Genomic DNA, 22,625 nt, shown 5'->3' on the forward strand with positions numbered 1-22,625 from the left:
CCATCCATCCATCCATCCATCCATCCCTTTCCCTGGAGCAGAACCGGTGGTTGTGTGGTAGCTGCAGCTTGGGGTCTCCTGCAGTGAGCACATCAGAGGTGACCCTTGGGGAAGCCTGGCTGCCTGTGCACCTCCCCGGCTCCCAGATTCACCTGGTGAGCATGGAAAGCCTCTCCTGGCTTTTGGGAGCAGCAGTTTCCCTGGAGGGTTCACCTGCAGGCACACAAACACCCATGTTGTGCTTCCTGCCCTGTGCTTCTACGGGCTCTGTGCCAGGGTCAGTGACAGTGAGTGCCACCCCAGCCCAGCCTCTCAGCTCAGGTGTCTCCCTAACAAAGGGATTTCACACCCCTGTGAACTGGGGAGAGAAGGTGAAAGGCATCGAGCAGTGTTTTTGGCACCAGGAATTCCTTCTTTCCATCCAGAGCTGTCCAGGATGGAAAACCCGGCTGATGCCCAGCCAGTGCCACTCCCAGAGAATCCTACTGACCTTAACTTGCTGCTGTCATCATGCTTTGCTTTTTGTTTTTTGTTTTTTGGGTTTCTTTAATCAATGAAGTCTTATCTGCCTTTTTATTTGAAGTGCTCCTTGTCCTTTCTGCTGGATCAAAGCACTTTTCTGTTTCGTTTTTGTTCCTTTGGGTGGCTTGGATCTGCGGGCAGTGGGTTTATCCTCAGTTTGATGTGCTGGCAAACCCTGCAGTGTTCCAGATCTCTGCTGAGCATTGCCCCGAGGCTCAGCCACCCTCCCTCTTCCACTCCTTTGAAGGAGAGCGTGGAAAGGATGGCCAGGGGGATCAGAGTTCTGCTGCACATCGCTGGGTTTGTGCTTGCAGCTCCACTGAGGGACAAAGACATTAACACGGGTCACCAGGCCATCGAGTCTGCTGGCTTCCCTCTCCCTGAGCATTCCCATCCCTGGAGATCCAGGCTCAGGCTCCTTTGGGTTTCTGCCATTCCAGCCTTTTTGTTCCCCCGTGGCCCCCAGGCTGTCAATAATTCATCAGGGCTCTATGAGCTGCAGCCAGGCTGGTGCCTCTGCCCCAGCACTGCTGAACCCTCCAGGGGCCAGTGGACTTCTTCCTGCCTGCTTTCATTTACCATCAAAATCGCTTTATTGATCCCATCCCGGATTTGTTGTGGCGATATCTCCTGGAATGGGGCTGAGGGCAGCAATTGCTTTTTGCAGAGGCTGCTGTGGTGCTCGTAATTCGTGTGGGTCCCCTCTGGAATTCTCCTCTCCTGTGCACCGTGCTGAAGGGTTTATAGACACCACAGTCAGGGCAGTGTCCTCCTGCTAGAAGTTACATCAACCCCTGCATTTGTTAATTGGTTTGAGGCTGCGGGTCCTCGCTCCTTTGCTTCTCATCATGGGGGAAATAGAATTACACAAAATAGTAATGGGAAGCCTTTCACCCCATTTGCCGCGGAGATGAAAACATCTATTAGAATGTGCTGAACAACAAGTTAAAGCCTAATGGGTTTAACGTGCCTCCAAACAATGCAGCTTCCTGAGCAGGAAGCCTGGCTACTAAAACCCAACAAAGACATCACCGGTCCCTGGGGAGGACCCAGAGAGAAGGGAAAGAGATCTTCGGGCAGGGATGGGCGGTGCTGGCTTCCCAGGGACTGAAATTCCTTTGCCTGGTTGCATTTAGGTGGTGGCTGAGGGTCCCAAAGTGACAGTGCAGGGATTCTTCCAGGGGAGATGGAAGAACAACACCGTGGTTGAAAATGGGATGCCCAGGGAAGCAGGGCTTTAATCCATCAGAGCCCTGGAGCACGGGGAGGGATGGGGGAGGGCTTGCTGAGCCCCCCTGAGCCTGGAGGGAATCCTCCCAGAGGGGTGCAGAGGCTGGGTCCAGGGCAGGGCAGGGACAGGACTTTGCACTGGGTCTGCTCAAACTTCATGGGGTTCTGCAGCCCGCTGAGATCCCTCTGGAAACCCACTTGTGAGAATTGTGGGAATTGAGAGCCCTCAATTCCCGTTTCTCCAGGCAGCTGAGGTACCTCTGGATGGCAGCACAGCCATCAGCTTTGTCAGCTGCTCGCCCAGCCTTGTGCCTGCTGCCAGCAGGCTGAGGGTGCCCTGTGCCCGACACATTGATAAGGACGTCACACCAACCCCGGCAATGATTCACAATATTGTCCTTGGCTCTGCTGAGCAGAGTTTCACCTCCCAGGCCTCTGCCGTTTAACATTTTGCAGGCTGCTTTGCTGCTTTGCAGAGTGAAAGTGCTCCTAGCAAATGAAACCCAGGAATAATTGGGTTGGGATAGCACGTGCCTGCTGTGGGGGTGTTTGCAGAGCAAGGCAGGATTTTGCCTGCTGAGCACGGGGGAATTCAGGCACAGCAACGGAGCATTGTGCTGAATGATTTATCTTTGACAGGCTGACAGAATGACAAGTGTGGTTCCAAGGAGCAGCCACCCGGACGTGGCCCGGAAAACACTCTGCAGGAGCCCCTTTCTCAGTGTCAAGGTAATACCTCCTGCTTCCTCCAGTACCCCCATGGATCACTGGCCTGGGAAAGAGCAGTTCAGCTCCCTGCAGAAGGCACTCAGAGCATTTCTGGGTCCTGGAAAATGCTCCCTGTGTTTCCCGTAGCAAAAGTGCCTTGGGTGTGGAGTTGTCTCCATTCCACAGGCAGTGGTGAAGTTTCAATGCAGGTTTAACTCCAGCTCCTGCAGGATTTAATTCCAGAGAATCACAGGATGGGATTGGTTGGAGGGACCTTAAAGATCACCCAGAGCCACCCCCTGCCATGGGCAGGGACACTTCCCACTGTCCCAGGTGGCTCCAAGCCCCATCCAGCCTGGCCTTGGGCACTCCCTGGGATCCAGGGCTTCTCTGGGCACCCTGTGCCAGGGCCTGCCCCCCTTCCCAGGCAGGAACTCCTTCCCGAGATCCCACCTATCCCTGGCTTTGTCAGTGTGAAGCCTTTCTTCTAAGTCTTGGGTCCTCCTGCACTGGGTGCAATCCCAGGCCCTCCAGGTTTGAGGAGCTCTGCAGAAGCACAGGCTGTCCCTGGAATGGCTCCCTCTGTCTTACAACACCTGCTTCATTCCCTTCTGGCTCAATAATTCCTTTTTATCAGTAGTGGCAGCCTTAACATCAGTTTATTACTACAGTCAGCGTAGTTGGAAGCCAATTACCTGGCTCCTTAGAGAATCCAGAGAGCAGTCTGAACAGTTCAAGATTTTACTGTCACTTTTGTGGGGAAGATTTGGGGTTTTGAGGGTTTTTCTACAAATGCTGGTGCATTTAATCACCCTCCTCCCATGTGGCAGAAGGAAAGTTGAGTCACTGAGGCAGAGGCTACCAGAGCACAGAGGCTGGAGACACAGAGCTGTATCCTGAGCTTCTTCCCCAATCCTGTTTTCAGCCCACTCAGCTGGTTTTTAGCTGGTGGGTTTTGTTTGGTTTTTCTTTACTTGCCAGCGAGGTAATCTTTTACAAATATGACCCCACTGATTTTTGCTTGAGGAGATTTTGAAGGGGTTCAAAGATTAAACCATTGAGGGGAAAAGTCAGCTCAGGCCTGTGAGCAGAATCAAGCTGTATTTTGCTGTATCTGTGAAGGTAGATCCTAAAATCCCAGACTGGTTTGGGTTGAGGGTGAACCTTAAAGACCCTCTTGTTGCAACCCCTGCCACGGACAGATGTGGAGGAAGCTCCTGTCACCATGAACACAATTATCCTCAGCACAGGATGTTTTCTTCTCATCTTTTGGGTTGTTTTTTTTTTCAAGAAGTTAGGCCACCCTGTCCAGTTTCTAAATGACTTCCTCAGAAAACAAAACTTCCAGCCCAGGGTTTGAATGGTTCTTGCAGAGACACAGAACCATTGCACAATGTGGTTGGATGTGTTTGAAGTGGCTGAAGGACCAAAAATCACAGCACTGCAGTTTTTATGTATATTTATATCTCCAGGGAGCGTATCACAAAAACCACGTACCACGTGTCAAAATGCAACTCGGGGACATAACAAAAAGCTGCCCTGGTTTGCTTCAAGGAGCATTATGATTTAAATGGGATATTGGGAAGGAATTCCTCCCTGTCAGGGTGGTGAGGCCTGGATCCCTGGCAGTGTCCAAGGCCAGGCTGGACACTGGGGCTGGGGACAGCCTGGGGCAGTGGGAGGTGTCCCTGCCATGGCAGGGGTGCCACTGGGTGGGCTCTGGGGTCCTTCCAACTACAGGCCCTGCCAAACTGGTCCCAGCTGTTTCCTCCCAGACCCACTTGTCACAAAGCCAGCCCAGTGTGCCTTTGTCATGTGCTGAGGCACAAAACTCACTCTTAAATTAGCATCCAGAGTCTCCCAAACACGTGGAAGGAGCTTGGTGGGGACTTCCTGGGCAGGAAGGACAGAGCCTCAGAGCTGGGCTCTCAGAGCCCTCATGGGGAGAGTTTGCTGCCCAGCTTCACAATCCACACTAAAAATACAGGCAGCCTTTGTGAGAGGGCTTTTTCCAGACCACCAGGAGAGGAAATACTGGTGTTTAATTCCCAGGTCGGTGATTTACTGGCTGCGTGGGATGGAGGGTGTTTCTCTGTTCTCTGGCACATCTGGGGTGGGAGCAGCAATACCTCTCCAGTGTTTGGATTCTCTGAGTTGATTTGATTCCACAAATGGAGAGGGAAGACTTCACAAGAGGGCTCAGTCCTTAGAGGGAAAGGTGCTGGACTGCTGAGCTCGGGCTTCCACCCAGGAGCACCCAGCCCTGGGGCTGCTCCTGGTGCCCGTGGTCTGTCCCGCTGTCAGGGAAAAGGTCTTGGGAGAAGCCTGGGGTCTGCTCTTTCTTCTCCTGACAAAAAATCGATGGCTGAGAGCAAAGAGCCCCTGGAGGCAGAACTGGGGCCCTTGCCTAAGGACCATCTGCAGGGCCACGTCTCCTTTCTGTGCTGTACTCTGCCCAGACAGGGAGGAATAAAATGCAGGATTCCCAGCCTGTTTTGAGCTGAAAGGATGTGGGGCAGTGCTGGGTAGCTGCTGAGCTGCTATAAACCCGTGAAGGTCCTGGATTTGGATACTCAGGGGGCCGTGTGCTGTGGATGCCTGGAATAAACAGATCTGGTTCCAGCCTTTCCATCTGAACTGATGTGTTCAGGAAGCACAGCCTGGACACAGCCAGCGACTCGCAGGAACGGAGGAGTTTCAGCAAAGCTGACTCTGGGAACGCTGTCCTTTGGCTGGGTGACATTTTCCCAGTCCAGACATGTTGCACCCATCAGTGGTGACGTGAGGCTGGATCGGGGACGGTGCTGGGTGGTGTCCTGGTGTGCACCATCCCAGCCCCACAGTTCTCAGAGACTCGAGGGCTTTGAGCTCCCCCCTCATCCCTTTTTGTGCTGTGGATGCTGCCCTGGCTTACAGAGCAAGCCAGTTTGGCAGTGACCTCACTTCAGGCCTGGATCAGAACGAGACGAAGCAGAAATCCAGGCCAGGCTGAGCAGTTTCTCCATGGTGGGAACTGCTGCAAAACACATGGAGCAGGAGCAGTGCCCCGAGGGTTTGGGCATCAGCCAAGGCTGGGGGCAGCAGGAAGGACCCAGGGCCATCCAGCCTGTCCTGCAGGGAGATGGGTGGGCCGTGTCCTGAGGCTGTGTGACTTTGGGCTGGTTGTCTGAACTCCTCTAGGGGCTGGAGGGATTCCTGGGAGAGCCACAAGGCAGCAGGAAGGAGATGGCTCAGATGGAGGAAGGAGGATGGAGATGAGGACAGATTATTTTCTGGGAGATGGTGGACTTTGGCAAGGTCTGCAAGTGGAAGAGAACCATCATATTTTCCAAAGGAGATGTGGTTTACACCTAGGGCTTTGTGAGAAGGAAGGGAGTCTGAATTCTTCTCCCTGACCTTCTGCTGACTTTCTCTAAAGGAGTTGTTTGTTGCTGTGTTTGTCAGGGCTCGTTCCTGTCCCAGAAGAGCTCCCAGCACTGGGGATGGCTGCCTGCCTCTGGCTGAATGGGAGCAGGAATGTTGTGCAACCTCCCTTCTGCTGCTGCGTCCCAGGGACACGGCCAACACAAACAGCCATCATCCCAGCTGAAGGCATGTGTTTGTCCAAAGCCACTTCTCAGCTGAAGAAATTACAGCCTCCTTGCAGATACTGGCCCTGTTGTTACTTTTGGCAGAGGCCAGTTTCGTGGCTCTGACCTCATTTCAGGAGATGTCACCGGTGGCAGAGCAGGGCTGGTATTTCCAAGGTTTATGTTAAATAAACATAAAGGATAAAGGTGCTTTTCTGCAGGGGGGTGCAGTTTGTTGTGCTTCAGCTCTCGATGACCCTGCCGGGGGCTCTCTTTCTGTGTTGGCAGTTCTTTGTGTTCTGCCACGGGCTCCTGCAGCTCTCCCAGCTCCTGGTCTCCGGCTACCTGAAGAGCTCCATCTCCACCATCGAGAGACGCTATGGCCTCTCCAGCCAGACCTCGGGGCTGCTGGCTTCCTTCAACGAGGTGACCGCCAGCAGCCCCCCAGTCCCTGCCGGGCGCTGTCCCCGTGCTCCCCCCGTCCCCTCGGGAGCTACTCCCGCTCTCTGTCCCTGCAGGTCGGCAATACCCTGCTGATCGTCTTCGTCAGCTACCTGGGCAGCCGCGTGCACCGGCCGCGCCTCATCGGCTGCGGGGCCATCCTCGTCTCCCTGGCCGGCTTCCTCATGGCCCTGCCCCACTTCCTCACCGGGCCCTACCAGTACGACCAGTCCGTGGCCAGTAAGTGCTCCAGAAACTTGTTCTGGGCCTTTTGGGATGGGAGAAGGAAATAATGGAATGGCATAATGGTTTGGGCTGAAAAGGAGCTTAAAGATCATCTTGTTCCACCTCTGCCGTGGGCAGGGACACCTTCCACCATCCCAGGCTGCTCCAAGCCTGGCCTTGGACACTTCCAGGCATCCAGGGGCTGCCACAGGTGCTCTGGGCAGCTTGTGCTCCCCACCCTCACAGGGAACAATTCCTTCCCAATATCCCTCCTATCCCTGCCCCCTGGCAGTGGGAAGCTGTTGTGAAATGGCTTTTCCTCCAGGCACTGGGAGCTGCAAGCTGTTGGCTTCTGCTCAAGAAATTTCATTTTTCTGAGAATGAAATCTTCCCAACCCTGAGAGGCAGCAGCTACTGGTGGAAAGCAGAGCCAGAGGACATGGGAACCATGGAACCATGGGAAAGGGCAGGAAAACACTCAAAATACAGGCAATACTGATTCCCCTTGTTTGCTTCACATCCAGCCTCACCTGCCTTCCCTGGTCTAGCTGGGCTCTCTGTGAGGTTTTAGACCCCACCAGGATATCAGCCTCCCCTGAGAAACACACAGATCTAAATCACTCATGGAGGGAACAGGGCAGGGTGGGTTTGGGATCTTCTCCCTGAAGGAAGATGAAGGGATGAGAAAAGAAAGAAAGGGGAAAACCAGATATTTGCCACCGTTCCAATTCCTGCCATGAAGCTCCAGCAAACCTTCTAGAAACCTCCACCAAACAGCTTTTGTTTGACTCTCCAGAGGGAATGCAGCTGGTTCAGGCAACTGCAGGCACCACAGGAAGGCTGAATAGGTGAATAATTGCTGGCTGCAAACCGGGGCCAGCTGCAAACCCCAGCTTGGGAACCATGAGTTGGTGTTTCAGCAGGGCTGCTGCAGCTGGCCCCGTGCCCGTTCCACGGGATCTGGGGCACAACCATGGAAATCCTGCTGCAAGCACCACCACCCCCGTTCCCCTGGTTCTAAGGAAGGTGAGGGTGAGAATCAGCCCTTTCATGTAGGCAGCTTTTCTGAGGCAAACAAATTCTCATTTCCTGGGTAGCTGCCCACAATATCTGTGGGTTTGCGCATTTACCTGTATTGGAAGGTCTGTCAAAGGTCTGGCAGTGACCTCAGCTCCACTTCCTTGACAGAGGAAAAGCCTTGAAGGCTTTCCATGGCAGGTGAAGCCATCTCTGTGAACATCAGTGCAGTGATCTTTGCACCTTCTTTGTGTTCTCCTTTGCCTGCCATGTATGGATAAGATAAGCACCTGGAGCAAATCCAGAGCAGGTCACAGAGCTGCTCCAGGGCTGGAGCCCCTCTGCTCTGGAGGCAGGCTGGGAGAGCTGGGGGTGCTCACCTGGAGAGAAGGCTCCAGGGAGAGCTCAGAGCCCCTTGCAGGGCCTAAAGAAAGAAGTTTTTTCTTCAGACCGAGCTCCCCAGACCTGTCCCTTGTTACCACAGGCACCTTCAGCAACACCACCGACCTGTGCCAGCCTGGGGCCCCACGGGCCTGGGCCAACCTCAGCGATGCCAGCTGCACCCCCCACGCCTCCAGGGAGAACCACGAGGTTCTCCTGGTCATGTTTGTGGCCCAGGCACTGCTGGGCATCGGCGGAGTGCCCATCCAGCCCTTCGGCATCTCCTACATCGACGACTTTGCCAGCGAGAGGAACTCCCCCCTCTACCTGGGTGAGGCTGGGCTCCTTGGGAGGGGAGAAGCCAGGCTGGAGGTGACAGCAAGGCCAGACTGGACTAATTTGCATTAATGAGAGCTGGGTTCATTATAGCCCTTCTGCTCTGCCTGGAGCCAGGAAGATTTCTGCAAAAAGAGTTTCTCTGCTTCAGGCTTGGGCAGATGGCAGGAGAGCTGGGAAACACCACTCAGGGCAGGTGCTGGGGGTTCTGACCTGAGAGTGACAACCTGGAGATGGAGTTAATTACCTCATCCTCCTCGAAAAAAGTGGATAAGGGGCAGCAGCACTCTGTTTAGGTGTTTGCAAAGTGATACAAACCATAGAGAGAAGTTTCAGCCACCTGGGAGATGGGAGGGTGTCCTTCAGCACAGGCGATGCTGGAGAACAGCTTGGGCACGGGCCCAAAAGGGGTGTGGGATGGACAAGGTGGTCCTTGCAGGTCCTTCTAGTCCTTTCCTATCTGGGAAAACAGAACAGCAAAGGCAGATCAAAACCAGGTCATTGCTGTTAAAAAAAGGAAGCACAGCATCAAATTTTGCTCTGGTAGACAACCCGAACCTCTCACGTGTAAGGTAGGAGTTGAATTTTACGTGTGGATTTCTTTTATCAGCAATTCACGGAGGAGAATTCATGGATAACTTTTATCTCCTTAACCTTGTAAAAAACCTTGGTGTTCCCTGGATTACCAATGCCAATGGGCACCTCTGTTTCCTGGCAGTATTGCAGTCCTTCTGGGGGGCTGAAGACAAGTGTCAGGAAAGGCCTGAGCCGTGCCAAAGGGAATTCCATGTGTGAAAGGAGTGTGGAGGGCATGGGGCTGTTGCTCTGGTTGATCAGAAAGCTGCCAGGGAAATGGGCAGTGCTGGAGGCAGTGAGGTCCCACCATGAGGCACCTCTGTCCCCGTGGTGCCTTCCCCCAGGCTGAGCCCTTCCCTGCTCTCATCCCTGCCCAGGAATCCTGTTCTCCGTGACGGTCATTGGGCCGGGGGTGGCCTTCATGCTGGGCTCTGCCATGCTGCGGTTTTATGTGGACATCGACAAAGTCAGCGCAGGTGAGGGGACCTGTTCTGTCAGAGCTTCTGGAGCAGAGGGGTCCCAGCCTCCTTCTCTGCCCTGTGTCACTGGGGTACAGTGGGCAGCCAGCACATCCAAAGGGCTGAGTGGCTCTTTGGACACCCTGGGGACAGCAGTGAAATAGGAGAGAGACAGTGGGATGTGATGTGGTGATGGGATGATGAGGGAAAACACTGCTCAGGCCCCAGAACTGATGGTCCCTGGGCTGGGAGCCACCACCTTGGGGCTGATTGATGGTGGGGGTGGCCTTTGGTGCACTGGGGCACCTCCCTTGTCCCTGCAGTGCTCTGATGGCCCTCTCCTCTCTCTTGCAGCTGAGGTGCAGCTCACCAGCAAGGACCCGCGCTGGGTCGGGGCCTGGTGGCTCGGGTTCCTGGTGGCCGCCAGCCTGGTGGCCCTGTCTGCCCTGCCGTACTTCTTCTTCCCACGGGAGATGCCGAAGGAGGTAGGAGGGGTTCTGCACACACACACACCCCTCACTGGAGCCAAAATGACAGCCACGGGAGCCACAGACACCTCTGGTCCTTGGGAAGGGGAGGATGCAGTCCCAGAGTTTCCTGTTAACGAGAGGTGTGCCCAGGGAAGAGAGGGCAGCCAGCTCTGCCTGTGCCCACAGCTTTTGTCTGGGAGCAGTCCTGAATTTTAGAGGTGGAACTGAAGTTTCAGCAGTGGGCTCCTGGCGGGCAAGGACAGCTCTTCTGCAGGGAGCAGGGCCAGGGAGGGGCTGTGCTGTCCAGAGCTGCACACAGGACATGACACAACTCGTGAGGTTCCCCGGCTGCGCGTCCCGGCACCCTGGGAGCGGCACAGAACAAACTGTGCCTGCAGAGGAGGCGTTCTCTGTGGGCTGGGATGCTGCTGAAGCTGCTGGGACACGCTCAGGGGATGAAGCCGTGCTCGTCTCGGTGTCTTGGCGTGTGCTTTACCTTGAGGCAGCATCAAAACCCTGCTGCCTGAACAAGTCTGTGCACCTGGTGCAGAGTAACGCTTCATTTCTCCTGACGCTGCCTGAATTTCCACGGGAATGAACGGAGGTTTGGGGTTCCCTGACCTGTTTTACCAGTTCAGCTTGGGGATGCAGTGATTTACTGCTGGCTGACAGGAGCTGCGTGGTGATGGGGTGGGAGCTGCTCCGTGCAGGGTGAGGGTGATCCCAAATTCAGTGTGCCTGGTGGGTCCAGCCAGGCTTGCTCTGAAGCCTTAGGGAAGGTCTGTGCTAGCAGGGTCTGCTCAGCACGCCAGGGTGGCACACTCCATCTCAGGGAAAAGTTCTTCATTAGGGATGATGGGAATATTAATTTCATAAACGCCTCTGGAGGGAAAATAATGCACTTCCAACTAAAACAGCTGCACTTTCTGGCAAGTGCTGCGCTCTGAGTTGGAAGAGTTTAAGGGGGAACGGGTGGATCTTGATTTTAAAAAGAGCAGGAAGATTTCACCCAGCTCTTCTGGCTGGGATCTGTGGGGAACTCTCCCACATGGCTGAGCACCCACGTGTCCCTCTGCAACATGTGAATTTCTCGAATTCTTGGCTTCCTCCCCATTTTTGCATCTTCCTCAGAAAGCTCTTGGAATCTACCAGCAGTCATAAATAATAACATTAATGGGAAAATACAGCAAATAGCCAAATTCTGCCCTCCTTGCAGGATGGGAGGCAGCAGGGATGCCTGACCCACAGGGTGTCAGCACCAGCAGCAGCAGCAGCAGCAAGGGGCCCTGCCTAAAAAATTCAAATAAAGGCCTCTGTAGAAAGTTTGCCACATGCTGTTCTGGGTATCACACGTGAGCTGTAGGAGCACTCCAGGATTTGTTGGAAATCTGTGTTGTCATGGATGTTCTCCAGCATGTGTGTACCATCCTGCCCACTGCAAATCCCTTCAGGCACAGCATGGGAACAGCCCAGGGGAAAAGCACAGTTCTGCTCTGCCCAGAGGCAGCTGAGGTGTTCCTGCACCTCCAGCTTGGATTCCATTTCTGGCCACCCTCCTCAGTGGGCATCATGCAGCAAGCACTGGGTATCAGCCAGCCCTCTGTGCCTTTGGAGACTCACATTTTCTATTCCACAGCCACACTTCAGCTTCACCTGTTTTTTTGATGAATTCTTTCTTTGAAGTTCCTGGAATGGCTCGTGTTAACATGAATGATAGAGCAGGGCTGCTCTTTTGATCTTTTTTTGGTAAATTAGTCACTCCAAACCCAGAACATCTTTATTTCTCTGCTTTGCTGCTTGTCAGAAGGTTTCTAGCACCAGAGTGTCCTGACTAACCCTATTGAGGGCTGATCCCCATGAGGTTGTCATGAAATCAGGAAGGGGATGGGAGGATGAGGCTCTTGGACTGGAAAAACTGTTTTCAGTCAAGAACAGCCTTTTTCCCAAGTAATTCCAGTTTAATCCTGCCTCCATGAGCCTGAACCATTCCTTGGAGTTGTGTCCTGGATCGTGAGGAACTTTAAGCACTCTCCAGTTGCTGTGTAGCCATACTTTAGCTCCTGCTTTGCCATCTGCCGGTGTTTGCTGCATGCCAGGGCAGGCAGCAGCAGTGCCACAATATTCCAGTATCCCTGGGACACAGGCTCTGACATCCACTGACACGCCTCACTGCAGAGCTCCCGTGGATTTTATGGGAATCAGGCTGGCGTGTCCCTCTCGTGTCCGAGCCCTGGGGATTTGTCCAGCCTCTCTGGTCACTCAGCAGGGCTCTCCTCCTCAGCCTCACTGCCAGCACGCTACCAAAACTTATTTTCCTGCGTGTTGCAGGGACACTTTCCACAATCCCAGGTTACTCCAACCTGGCCTTGGGCACTTCCAGAGATCCAGGGGCAGCCACAGCTTCTCTGGGTACCTGCGCCAGGGCCTGCCCACCCTGCCAGGGAAGAATTCCTGCCCAATATCCCATCTAAACCTGCCCTCCTTCATCTTAAAGTCATTCCCCCTAGTCCTGTTCCTCCCTGTCCTTGCAAGAAGTCCCTGTCCAGCTCTCCTAGGGTGCCCATTAGGTGCTGGAAATCGAGGTCTTTCTCTGGAAAAAGGTACTGTGACGCTCTGGCTGCCTCACTAAAGCTCCAAAAGCACCACCAAAGGCAGCCTAGGAGAACAGGGCATGGTCTGAGGAGCAAGGAGAACCGAGTGGCAGGACAGGCTGCAGGAATGGGCTGGTCTCTACAGCTGGATTCTCCCCAGGGAGCTTTAAAGACTGGCACAAACAGCAGCTAAAAATAATCCTCCCATTTGGTGGGAGCAAGGTGCCCCTCAGCTGGTTATTTTAACACTCCTGGAAATAGGGTCCCTGGAGGGACCACACGTGCTGGAAGAGGCATAATGAAGTGTTTGTAGGGAGCCTGACCTTGTCAGAAGGAAAATAATTCTCCTTCAAGCTGTGAGGTTTTACACTTTGTTTGTCTAATACGAAAATAACTTCTCTGACCTTACTTTTCAGTGAGCTGGGAGTGCCAGGTTCTGTTCACAGCCAGAGGGAAACTCTGCAGACACCTCAAAATAAACAAAGAAAACCTCTCTTTCACAGAGCAGGTCATTTATCCCTGTTTCCAGGGGTGTATTTGGATAAACCCAGCCTGCTGGCACCTCTGGCTGCCCTTCTCACAGGTGCAGTAGCAGGTGGGGAGAGCAGGAGCTGGCAGGAAAAGCTGCTTTCATTTTCCTTTCCTGCAGAGCCCTGCCCAGCCATCCCTGGATTTATTCATGCCTGTGCAGGGAAATGGGGGATTTCCCCAGGCCAGGGTCGGGTTGGGGATGCTTTTTCTGATGCAAAGTGTGTGGGAGCTTCATTCTCCTTCCTCAAAAGCCTGTCTGCCTGCTCCATGCCCTGAGAGGGTGGAAGTGATGCCAGTGGACTCACAGAATCACGGCATGGGTTGGGCTGCAGGTCCCAGGCCACGGGCAGGGACATCTTCCACTGTCCCAGAGGGCCCCAAGCCCCATCCAACCTGGCTTTGGACACTTCCAGGGATCCAGGGGCAGCTTTTTTTGCTGGCCAAAATCTTCCATGCAGATAAAATCCCTTTGGAAAAACATGAGATGCAGCGAGTGGCACCAAGAAGCTGAGTCCTTTGAGGAATCATCCAGGAAAATCCAAGTGTGGGGGCATTTTGCAAGCTTAGTTTGTTTCTCCTTGGCATGATGCTGGGGCAGGGCTGATGTTACTGCACCTTCCAGTTCCAGCTTGACAAATTTCTTCTGTGAGAATGGCAAAATCCCCCATGGCAGGGGCACAGCATCCTCCTCGGGGCTTGGGCATCTCCAATGGTGCAGCCAGCACAATTCCATCATCATCCGCAGCAAGTAGTCAGGATTCCTGCTTTTCCTTCTTCCCTTGCTCTCCTTCATCCCAGAGAAATGTATTTCCTGATCCTTTCAGGCAGCAAAAGACCACAGCAGGGCCAAGGCAGCACAGGGAGAGGAGCTTTCCCCCTCTGTGAGGGCTTTGCTCCATGTGCTGCTGCTATCGAGCCAGCACGGAAACGTCCCTGCAAGGGTCACACCCAGGGACATCCCAGCCAGGGGAGCTGGGCTTTAGTCAGGGTGGACAGGCTGTTGACTCTCAGAAGTACAAACAGCTGGAAGCTGAGGAAGCCACAGTCAGGAGCAGCTTGGATGTATTTTTGGAAAATGCGGCAGTTTCCGAGCAGAGAGAAGAGCCCCTGTAAGGCAATTGAAGAGTGAAAGGGAGCAGGGTTTCATCTTTGCATTTGAAAAATGCATGAGAGCCCGAGCTCCAGCAGTACAAAACAGGAAAGGAGTTTAATTGCTTTTGCCCTTAAAGAGGGCACGTGGAACCCTCAGCACAGCCACTGTGACCTCGCTGCTGTTTAATGACCGCTCTCAGTTCCACAGCAAAGGAGGTGATTTTTAGCCCAAGAGCTGCCCGTTTCCCTGTGTCCATTACAAGTCTGTAATTGCTGCTGAATGCACTCATTTGTGCAGCTCCTGATGGCAGTGGCAGAGCAGGGGCTGCTGGCTCTGGCTGTAAACACTCTGTGCTGAGAGCCACGCTGTCCTGAGCCCTGCCTGCCCCTCCACAGGCACAGCAGCACATCTCCTCTGAGTGCCCCCTGCTCCTTCGATTCCCCTAAAAGCCTGCAGAGCAGGGGATCCCAAGCACATCCCAGAAATGCTCTGCTCCCTCAGCTTCCCGATGCTGTGAGATGTTGGGCTGAGTGAGGCTGCAGTGACCTTCCACGCTCCGAGCCCTCCGAGGCCAGGGACTGCACCCTGGGCAGCCTCTTGCCTGAGGAGGTGACAAATATTGTGCCTCCATCCCAGACCCCCCTCCTTGCCTGGTTACATTTTCCTCTTTTTTGATGCTTCTTTGCTGCCCACCGGCTTGTGAGGGAGCACAGAGACACAGGGAGCTGCTCATCCTCCATCCAAACCAGTGCCCAAAGCTGTGCTGGTGGGGATCCAGGTGGTCTTGGCTGCCTGCCCCCACACACAGAGGTGAAAGCTCTGGGGCAGAAAACCATCTCCCTGAGGGTCTCCAGCTTTCCCTGCCAAGGTTTGCAGCTCCTGAGTTTGTGTGAGCTGGGCACAGGGTGTGCTGGGCCTGGGGAATGGCACAGCTGGATCCTGAAGAAGTGTGATCCACTGCTGTCAGGAGAGGTGGGAAGACTCCTCTGCAGCATGGATGTGTCTGGGTGCTGGCAGCCCCATGGGAGCCACGGGGTGTGGGCAGGGAGCAGCAGCTGGACAAGGCCAGCAACATCCCGGGCTGCCGTGTCACGGTTTGGGAGAGCAGAGGGGAGGCTGTGGCATGGCGTGTGCAGTGACAGGCTCTGGTGTGTCCCCAGGTGGTGACAGGGAAGAACAGAGACAGCAAGAGGAGGGAGGACGTGCTCAGCCAGCTCAGGTGCCAGCACTCGGAGAGCCTCTCCCTGACGGAGTTCATCAGACGTAAGTGATGTGCTTCAGCCTGCCCACCCCTCCCTGCTGCACCTCGTGCCAGCCAAGGCAGTGTCCTGCTCACTCTGAGTGTCACATGCCTGCCCTGGCAGCGTCCCAGGCCAGGCTGGACAGGGCTTGGAGCAGCCTGGGCTAGTGAAGAGTGTCCCTGCCCATGGATGGGATGGGCTTCAAGGTTCCTTCCAAACCAAATCCTTCTGTGACTTCTGTGATTCATGGCTCATGTGGGCAGCAGGAATCAGAGGCCAACATCTCACCAGAGCCAGGAAAGAGGAGTGTTAGCTGTGAGCCTGGAGCAGAGCCGTGGGAAGGGAGAGACCCCCTTCAGTCAGAGGGGTTTGGGTGTCTCCAGCTGCTCTTGCTCAGCCCTCGGGCCATGGCAGGAATCAGAACCACAGCAGCACTGGCAACTTCTCATCCCCAGAAAACCTCACCAGGCTCCCTCCTCCAAGTCTGGAGACACTGTCCAAGCCAGGCTGACATCCTGTCCCATCGGGAATGGCCAGCACTGCCTGGGGCCAGGGTCTGAGCAGTTAAAATCCAGAGGGAGATTTGAATCCGGTGCAATTAAATTGTTTGGAAATGAGCGGGCTCTTTGTGCTGAAGGGGATCAGCTGGGCTTTAGTCTGTGCAGGCATCTGCTAATGGTTGGGATGTTTGGGTTTTTAAATACTCTGCACTTTGGCAGCTACTTACAAAAAGTGGTCAGTGTCAGCTTCCTCCCTGTTTCCCAAATATTATCCCGTTAATTTATTGGAATTTCTCCGTGTTCTGAAGGTCAGTGCATGGCAGGCACAGCCAGGCAGGCGTGGGCAGGTTTTTTGTCCCGCTGGTGGCAGCGTTTGCTCGTTAGCCTAATGCTCAATTAGAGGAGGCACTCGGGGGTTTCTTCCCCCCCGACCTTGTGGTGCTGTCATTTCGAAACCTGTGTGATGGAAGCGGCTGCGTGGGAGCAGATTGATAGCGCTCAGATGGGATTTTCACACCAACACGCTGCTCTGTGCCGCTGAAACACGAATGGAAATGAGCTCCCTGCTCCTGGCTGCAGAGAGGACGAAATCTCATACCCTGCTCCAGCTGCAGCTCTGGTTCGGGGCTTGAATCAGCGTTGCTGTGTAAGGGCTGTGCTAATAAATTCATTATTTCTGAGAATTTGTCCCCCAAAGCCCAGCTCTAAAATAAATGAAGTGTCTGGTTTGTGTCAGGAGAGCAATCTTGCTGGAATCACCAGGATCTCAAATATAAAACTCTTTTCAGAGCCAGGGACGGGGTGGCAGGTGCTGTGTGATGGTTAGATGGGACAGTGTGGGGGGAAGCCTAAACTTCAGGGCTGGCTCATCTGCAAGTCACTGGAAAGAGAATTTCCTTCTCATTTCATCACTCTCCTGCTTGTTTTGTTTCCTCTCTCTGTTTCTCTTTGTACTATTATTTTCTACATGATAATTGATGAAAGCAGCATTTGGAGATGAGATTCTCCAGCCTGAATCTCCTTGGAAGAGTCCAAGGCCAGGTTGGATGGGGCTGGGAGCACCCTGGGACAGTGGAAGCTATCTTCCAGCAGTAATGAAAAAAGTAGGATTTAGCTTGCCTGAAGTCATTTCCATTGCTAATTTCCAAGCTTCTGTTGAAAACACCTGGGAGGATGTGCAGATTCTGCTGCACATACTGGGAATTAGCCCATTAAAGGTGATCTTCAAAGCAACTGGAACGTTGCATTCCTCACTCGTGACTTGTTTGTTTCTCTTATGGTCCCTAAAGACAGTTTCAAGGATATTTTTTGTTTATTATTTTAAAGTTTCCCCTTGCTTTTCCTGTCTGCCCAGCTTCCTCTCTCCAGCCGCAAGGAGGATCCAGTTGGTGCTGAGGTGGGGATTGCAGAGGATGGAAATCTTGCTGGGGGACCTGCTCAGCTTTTTATCTCTGATCTGAGGTGGCAGAAGGGGTATGGTTTGATTAAAAAGACCAGTGACCTCCAGGAAAAGAACTTTTTGGTGAAAAATTCCCACAAAAGGCTGGATTGGCTCTCAGGAGATTTTTCAGCAAGCAAGCTGAGGTTTCCCATCTGCAACATGGCTGAGAAATTCCAGGGATACTCTTCAAAAATCAGTTCCTTTAGTGGTACTTAGGGGCAAAACCATCTCCCCTCCTGGGTTCATATTGGTGTAAAGCAGCTCCTCTCTCTCCACTGACTGCCAGCCTCCAGAGGGTCACTGTTCCAGGGTCCCTGACCATGCTTGGTGTGCTGGGACCCCTCCAAGGACCTGCTGTGTCAGCTTCCTATGATTTTGGGGCTGCTTGCCTGATCTGGGGGCAGAGTGCTGAGCCAGGAAGGCGATGCTGCCACGAAGGGGAGTTTTGCCTTTGGACATGGAGGACCCCACTGCACCCACAGAGGGTCCTTTTGCTCTTCCCAGAACATTCAGGACAGCCAAAATCCATCCCTGTGTGAGGACAGCCCCCAGCCAAGCCCCAGGGAGATCTCCCCAGATAGAAAGATTGTCCCAGTTGTTTGTCAGCTGCTCAGAGCTAACACCATTAACTTATGGCAGCCCTCTGCATTAATCCTCGCTGTTAATTCCTTATCTCTGCTCCAGCAGATTGGCTGCCCAAGCCCTCATCTGGGAAACTCATCAGCAGTTTGTTTGGAAGTTGCCCTTTGTGTGCCAGCAGAGCAGGGGGGCGTCGGTGGCAGAGCAGCAGCAGCAGCAGCAGGAAGGGGGTTTGGGATGTGCAGGAAGGGGACATCACTCCAGGCTGGACACTGGCAGCTCCCAGCAGCTCCTAGGTTCAGCCCTAGGGCAGTGTTTTTGTGCCTGTAATCAAAAAATGCATTTTTCATGATTGAAACAAAAATGACGCTGAAACTGCAACCGCAGCAAACAAATAAATGAACTTTTAATGACTTCCCATCTACTTTTGTACTTGTTTTGGCAGAAGCTCTGCCAGAAAGCTTCAAGAAAAGGAGTGCAAGGAGATGAGCTTTGCAGTCCCTTCCAACCCAAGCTCTTCTGTGATTCCCTGATGAATGTTTTGCTGCTCTCCATGCAACAGGTTCCCCCTTGTCCTTCCAGGCTTCCCTGCGGTGCTGCTGAGGAACCTGAGGCACCCCGTGTACCTGCTGGTGGTGCTGGCTCAGGTCAACATCTCTGCCATGGTTGCTGGGTTAGCAACGTTCATGGGCAAGTTCCTGGAGAGACAGTTCTCCCTCACAGCGTCCCTGGCCAACATGATCATTGGTAAGTGTTGCTGAGCTTTGGACTCCTTAGAAACCAATCTGAGAATTAGGAAGAATTCCTCTAGAATAAAGCCTCCCCCTCAGAATCGGTTGGAGAGTTCAGAGATCCTGCCACAGAAGTGTTTAAAACACATTTTTGGGCAAACAGCACCTCGGGGAAAGAGGCCTCTGAGGTCTGCAGCAGATAAATCAGAGTAAAGTGAGCAGAGCAGACTGGCAGAGCCCAGGGCTGAGTGCAGGCAGGAAGATTAAATGCTGAATCAGTGCTGTCCTGTGTGCCCAGCTGAGCTGCTCCCAGCCTTGATTTACCCTCTGCATTCAAGTCAGCACCATGTTCCATGGATTAATTTCTCCAGCCTTTGTTCTCACTCCTGGGTCTTGCTTGGCCTTTTTCTTTCAGATCAAAAAGCTTTCTGTCGCTGGAAATTCCTTCCTTGCGTGGGTATTTATGGGCTGAAAGCAACCTGCCCATTGATTCTCAGCTGAACAATTTGCTTGTCTCTAGCTGAACTTTGGTCTTCCCCTAAAAACTGGGGGGGTTTTATATAATTGGGATTTTACAAGGGAGACCACAGAAATTGGCACATTCCTGCACTGCACAGAAATCAAACATCCTCCCCAGGCTTGCTTGGTGTTTCTTCCTGTCAGCACAGAAAAATCACATTTTGCTGGGTGAAGCTTTCCACAGCTCCTGACATCTTCCATCCATGGATACATAAGTTTGCTGTGGGATTCTGCTGCTTCTGAAAAGCAGCTTTTGTGTAGCATTATTCCACCAGTCCCTGCAATAATCTTGGTCCCTTCCAAATCACCTGTGCTGAAAAATACGAACCCAGCATCAGATCCTCTGGTGCTTTGCTGTGGGGAGGGACTGATAGAGAGCACAGATGGAAAACAAGGTACTGTGATAGGACAAGGGGGAATGGCTTTAGACTGGGTATTAGGAGGGAATCCTTCCCTGGTAGGGTGGGGATGCCCTGGCACAGCCACAGCTGTGATCCCTGTGATCCCTGGAAGTGTCCAAGGCCAGGCTGGACACTGGGGCTGGGAGCCGCCTGGGATGGTGGAAGGGGGTGGAACTGGGTGATGTTTAAGGTCCCTCCCAAGCCAGCCCACTGTGTGGTTCCCTGATTTCGGTGCCCTGCCTTTCCCAGGTGCTGTGAACATCCCTGGGGCCATGGTGGGGATCGTGGTGGGCGGTGCCATCCTGAAGCGGTTCCAGATGTCTCTGAGGCAGTGCAGTGCCCTGTGTGTCCTGGGCATGCTGCTCTGCCTGCTCACCGCCTTCCCCCTGCTCTTCCTGGGCTGCCCCACGCAGAAGGTGGCAGGTGTCACCTACTGGCACAGGTACGGCGGGCTGGGCACAGGGGCACTCCCAGGTGGGCACAGCCCAGCCACGGGCACTTCCTAGGGCTGGGAGCCAAGCAGAATCCCCAGAAACGGGTTTATTCCTTCAGGAGAAGCAGCTAATGGATACAAAGTAAGAGATTGTTGTGGATAAACCCTGAGTGTGCTGTGTCCTCAGGTTTAGGGCAGCAAATGTACTGCTAGCCTCCGTGACTTGTCCCACACTTGGTGGAGTCATTTCAGCTTTAGCTCCTTAGGGGTGAAACCTTTTCAACATGAGATTTTTAGAATCAGGATTAAAAGAGTTCCGCCAGTGAAATTTCCTACTGAGCAGCAAGTGTGGAACCCAAAGTAAACACCTTTTTGGCACAAACAGCACAGGTTTTTATCTTGGAAAACATGGTGGATGAGTAATTCAGGCAGGGGCCAGCCCTGGAGTCACCCCATCCAAGCTGTGGCAGCTGAAAGTGGGCAGGACCTTCTTGTGTGCCCTCAAGGCTTGACCCAGGTCTCTGAATTCCCTGCCCAGAGTCCTGTGGTCCAGCCCTGAGGGGGAATCTCCCTCCCTGCCTCCCACAGTGGTGCTGCAAGAATCCCAAGCCCAGGGTTGGGACCCGGTTTGAAGGAAGAGGGTGGCTCCTGTACCCGGCTGTGGTTGGGATGCTTTGCCCAGGCAGAGCAAAGGCTTGGGGCAGTGTTGGAATTCCTGTGGGTCCTCCCTGCCACCTGGGCAAGGCTTTGGTGTGCAGAACCATGAATCATGAACACTTTCCTCCCGCTCAGCTCTGGCTCTGGACACCACGACATGGAGTGCAACGCGCGGTGCCGCTGCCCCAAGACGGGCTTCAACCCCATCTGCGGCTCCGACGGCGTGGAATACACCTCGCCCTGCTCTGCTGGCTGCAGCCACCTGGCTGCCCTCACAGACAGCTCTGTCCTGGTGAGTCCTGCTCAGGAGGGCTGAGCAGTGCCCAGCTCCGGCCGGAGCACAGGCTGCCAAGCCAAGGCTCTTCTTGAGGGGAATTCAGCAGTGCAGGAGCTGGAAGAGCGGGGTTTGCCCCTGGCCTTCCTTCGGTTTAGGATTATTCTGGTCTCTCCCCTGCTGGTCCCAGCCTGTCACTGAGCCCTGGTGGCTCTGAGTTTCCCCAGCTGCTCTGTTGGCTCTGCAGACGCGGCGGTTCGGGAAATCTTTGCCTCTAAAACACCCACCTGCAGGTGGCTAGCAGCCCGTGTGGGATGAGTGGCTTTCCCCGGGCACAGGATGCAGCTCGGGACTGTCTGGCCAGTGTGCAGCAGCGTTTTGTTAATTAACAGCACTTCATTTTAATAACAATTATGATTGCTGCCTAGTCCCAAATGTGCTTTCCTGCACCACCACCCCTGTCTTTTGTACAGCACATCCTTTCCAACTGCTTTGATGATGCCTCTCTCTTCCAGTTCTTTCTCAGAACACACTTTCTCCTTTACAGTTTTCTTACCATTTTCAGCATCTCTGCCAGTACAGGGACCTGTGGCACCCATTGCCTGCTGCCTTCCCTGTCCCAGGGTGTCCAGGAGCCCTCCCAGCCTGCAGAAAACCCTACAATTGTGTGGCCCAGCTTTGCTGCAGCCCTTCCAGAGGGCACCATGTAAGCTTGGATGTAGGAGCGAGGTTTTGGGAGACCCTGAGCTGCCCCTGCCTCTGGGATCACCCTTCTGCAAACTGCCACACCCTCTGGCAACCAAAAGGTCATGCTCATTTTATTTAAAGGTCTCTTAAAAAAAAACCTCAGGGGTTTCTTGTTTAAAACAAAAAAAGAGAGAATTGTGACTAAAAAGCAGAGAAAAATCCCTCATCCATCACCCCAGGGCATCTTTGCTGTAAGGCTCTGCTAGTTATTTATGGCCTCTCTCAAAGGTGAGGTTTTCCACGTTTGATTTAGCACCACCCCTGGGCTCTGGCTGCAGCTCTGCCCTGCACACAGACCTGGATGGAGGGGCTCACATCCCTGTGCCAGGCCCTTAGCTCCCTCAGCCAGGAATTCCTCCCCAGTATCCCATCCAACCCTGCCCTCTGGCAGTGGGAAGCCATTCCCTGTGTCCTGTCCCTCCATCCCTTGTGCCTCTCCAGCTCTCCTGGAGCACTGGATGGGGCTCTGAGGTCTCCCCAAAGTAGCGAGTACTAATTACTGCTAATTATTTCCAGACAAGTCCTACCCCCTCTCCTTCACTCCGGCAGCTGGCAGCGTTCCCTTCCATCTGCACATCCCTGGGCACGTGGGCAGCCTCTGGATGTCGTTTCCTCTTTGCAGAACTACACCGAGTGCAGCTGCATCGCGGGGCCAGGGGGGTTCGCCAGGCCGGGCACCTGCGGCACCGCCTGCTCCCACCTCTTCGTGCCCTTCGTGGTCCTGTCCTGCCTGGCAGGGATCCTCGCCAGCACATCCCACACACCGTCCTTCATGCTTATCCTGAGGTGGGCACAGTCCTGGGCAGCCACTGAGGGCTTCCAGAGGGGAGATTTGGGCCAGGAGGAAGGATTTCTCCAGCTGTGGGACTGGGGGTTCAACCAGCCCTGGACTGCACCTCCTGCCCTGTTCCTGCAGCCTGGGGGCTAAACCAGCCCTGGACTGCACCTCCTGCC

General features: G+C 53.9%; 1 protein-coding gene across 2 annotated transcripts in view; it reads left to right on the plus strand.

Moving 5' to 3' along the window:
• The window catches only part of SLCO2B1 (solute carrier organic anion transporter family member 2B1), a 36,103-nt gene that overhangs the window by 7,622 nt on the left and 5,856 nt on the right, over positions 1 to 22,625 (plus strand). Inside the window, exons 1-12 of one of the 2 annotated variants that reach the window (XM_015649291.2) lie at positions 2,331 to 2,481; positions 5,905 to 6,051; positions 6,318 to 6,455; positions 6,548 to 6,710; positions 8,197 to 8,424; positions 9,383 to 9,481; positions 9,818 to 9,948; positions 15,309 to 15,411; positions 18,492 to 18,656; positions 19,810 to 20,002; positions 20,786 to 20,942; positions 22,294 to 22,457. In XM_015649291.2, coding sequence (XP_015504777.1) covers positions 5,965 to 6,051; positions 6,318 to 6,455; positions 6,548 to 6,710; positions 8,197 to 8,424; positions 9,383 to 9,481; positions 9,818 to 9,948; positions 15,309 to 15,411; positions 18,492 to 18,656; positions 19,810 to 20,002; positions 20,786 to 20,942; positions 22,294 to 22,457 — 1,628 coding nt within the window. In that variant the 5' untranslated portion in view covers positions 2,331 to 2,481; positions 5,905 to 5,964. Of the gene's footprint in view, positions 1 to 2,330; positions 2,482 to 5,904; positions 6,052 to 6,317; positions 6,456 to 6,547; positions 6,711 to 8,196; positions 8,425 to 9,382; positions 9,482 to 9,817; positions 9,949 to 15,308; positions 15,412 to 18,491; positions 18,657 to 19,809; positions 20,003 to 20,785; positions 20,943 to 22,293; positions 22,458 to 22,625 lie in introns of those variants that run through there. The other variant, XM_015649197.2, reaches the window with a different exon arrangement.

This window comes from Parus major, chromosome 1, assembly GCF_001522545.3.
Source record: "Parus major isolate Abel chromosome 1, Parus_major1.1, whole genome shotgun sequence".
Classification (NCBI taxonomy): domain Eukaryota; kingdom Metazoa; phylum Chordata; class Aves; order Passeriformes; family Paridae; genus Parus; species Parus major.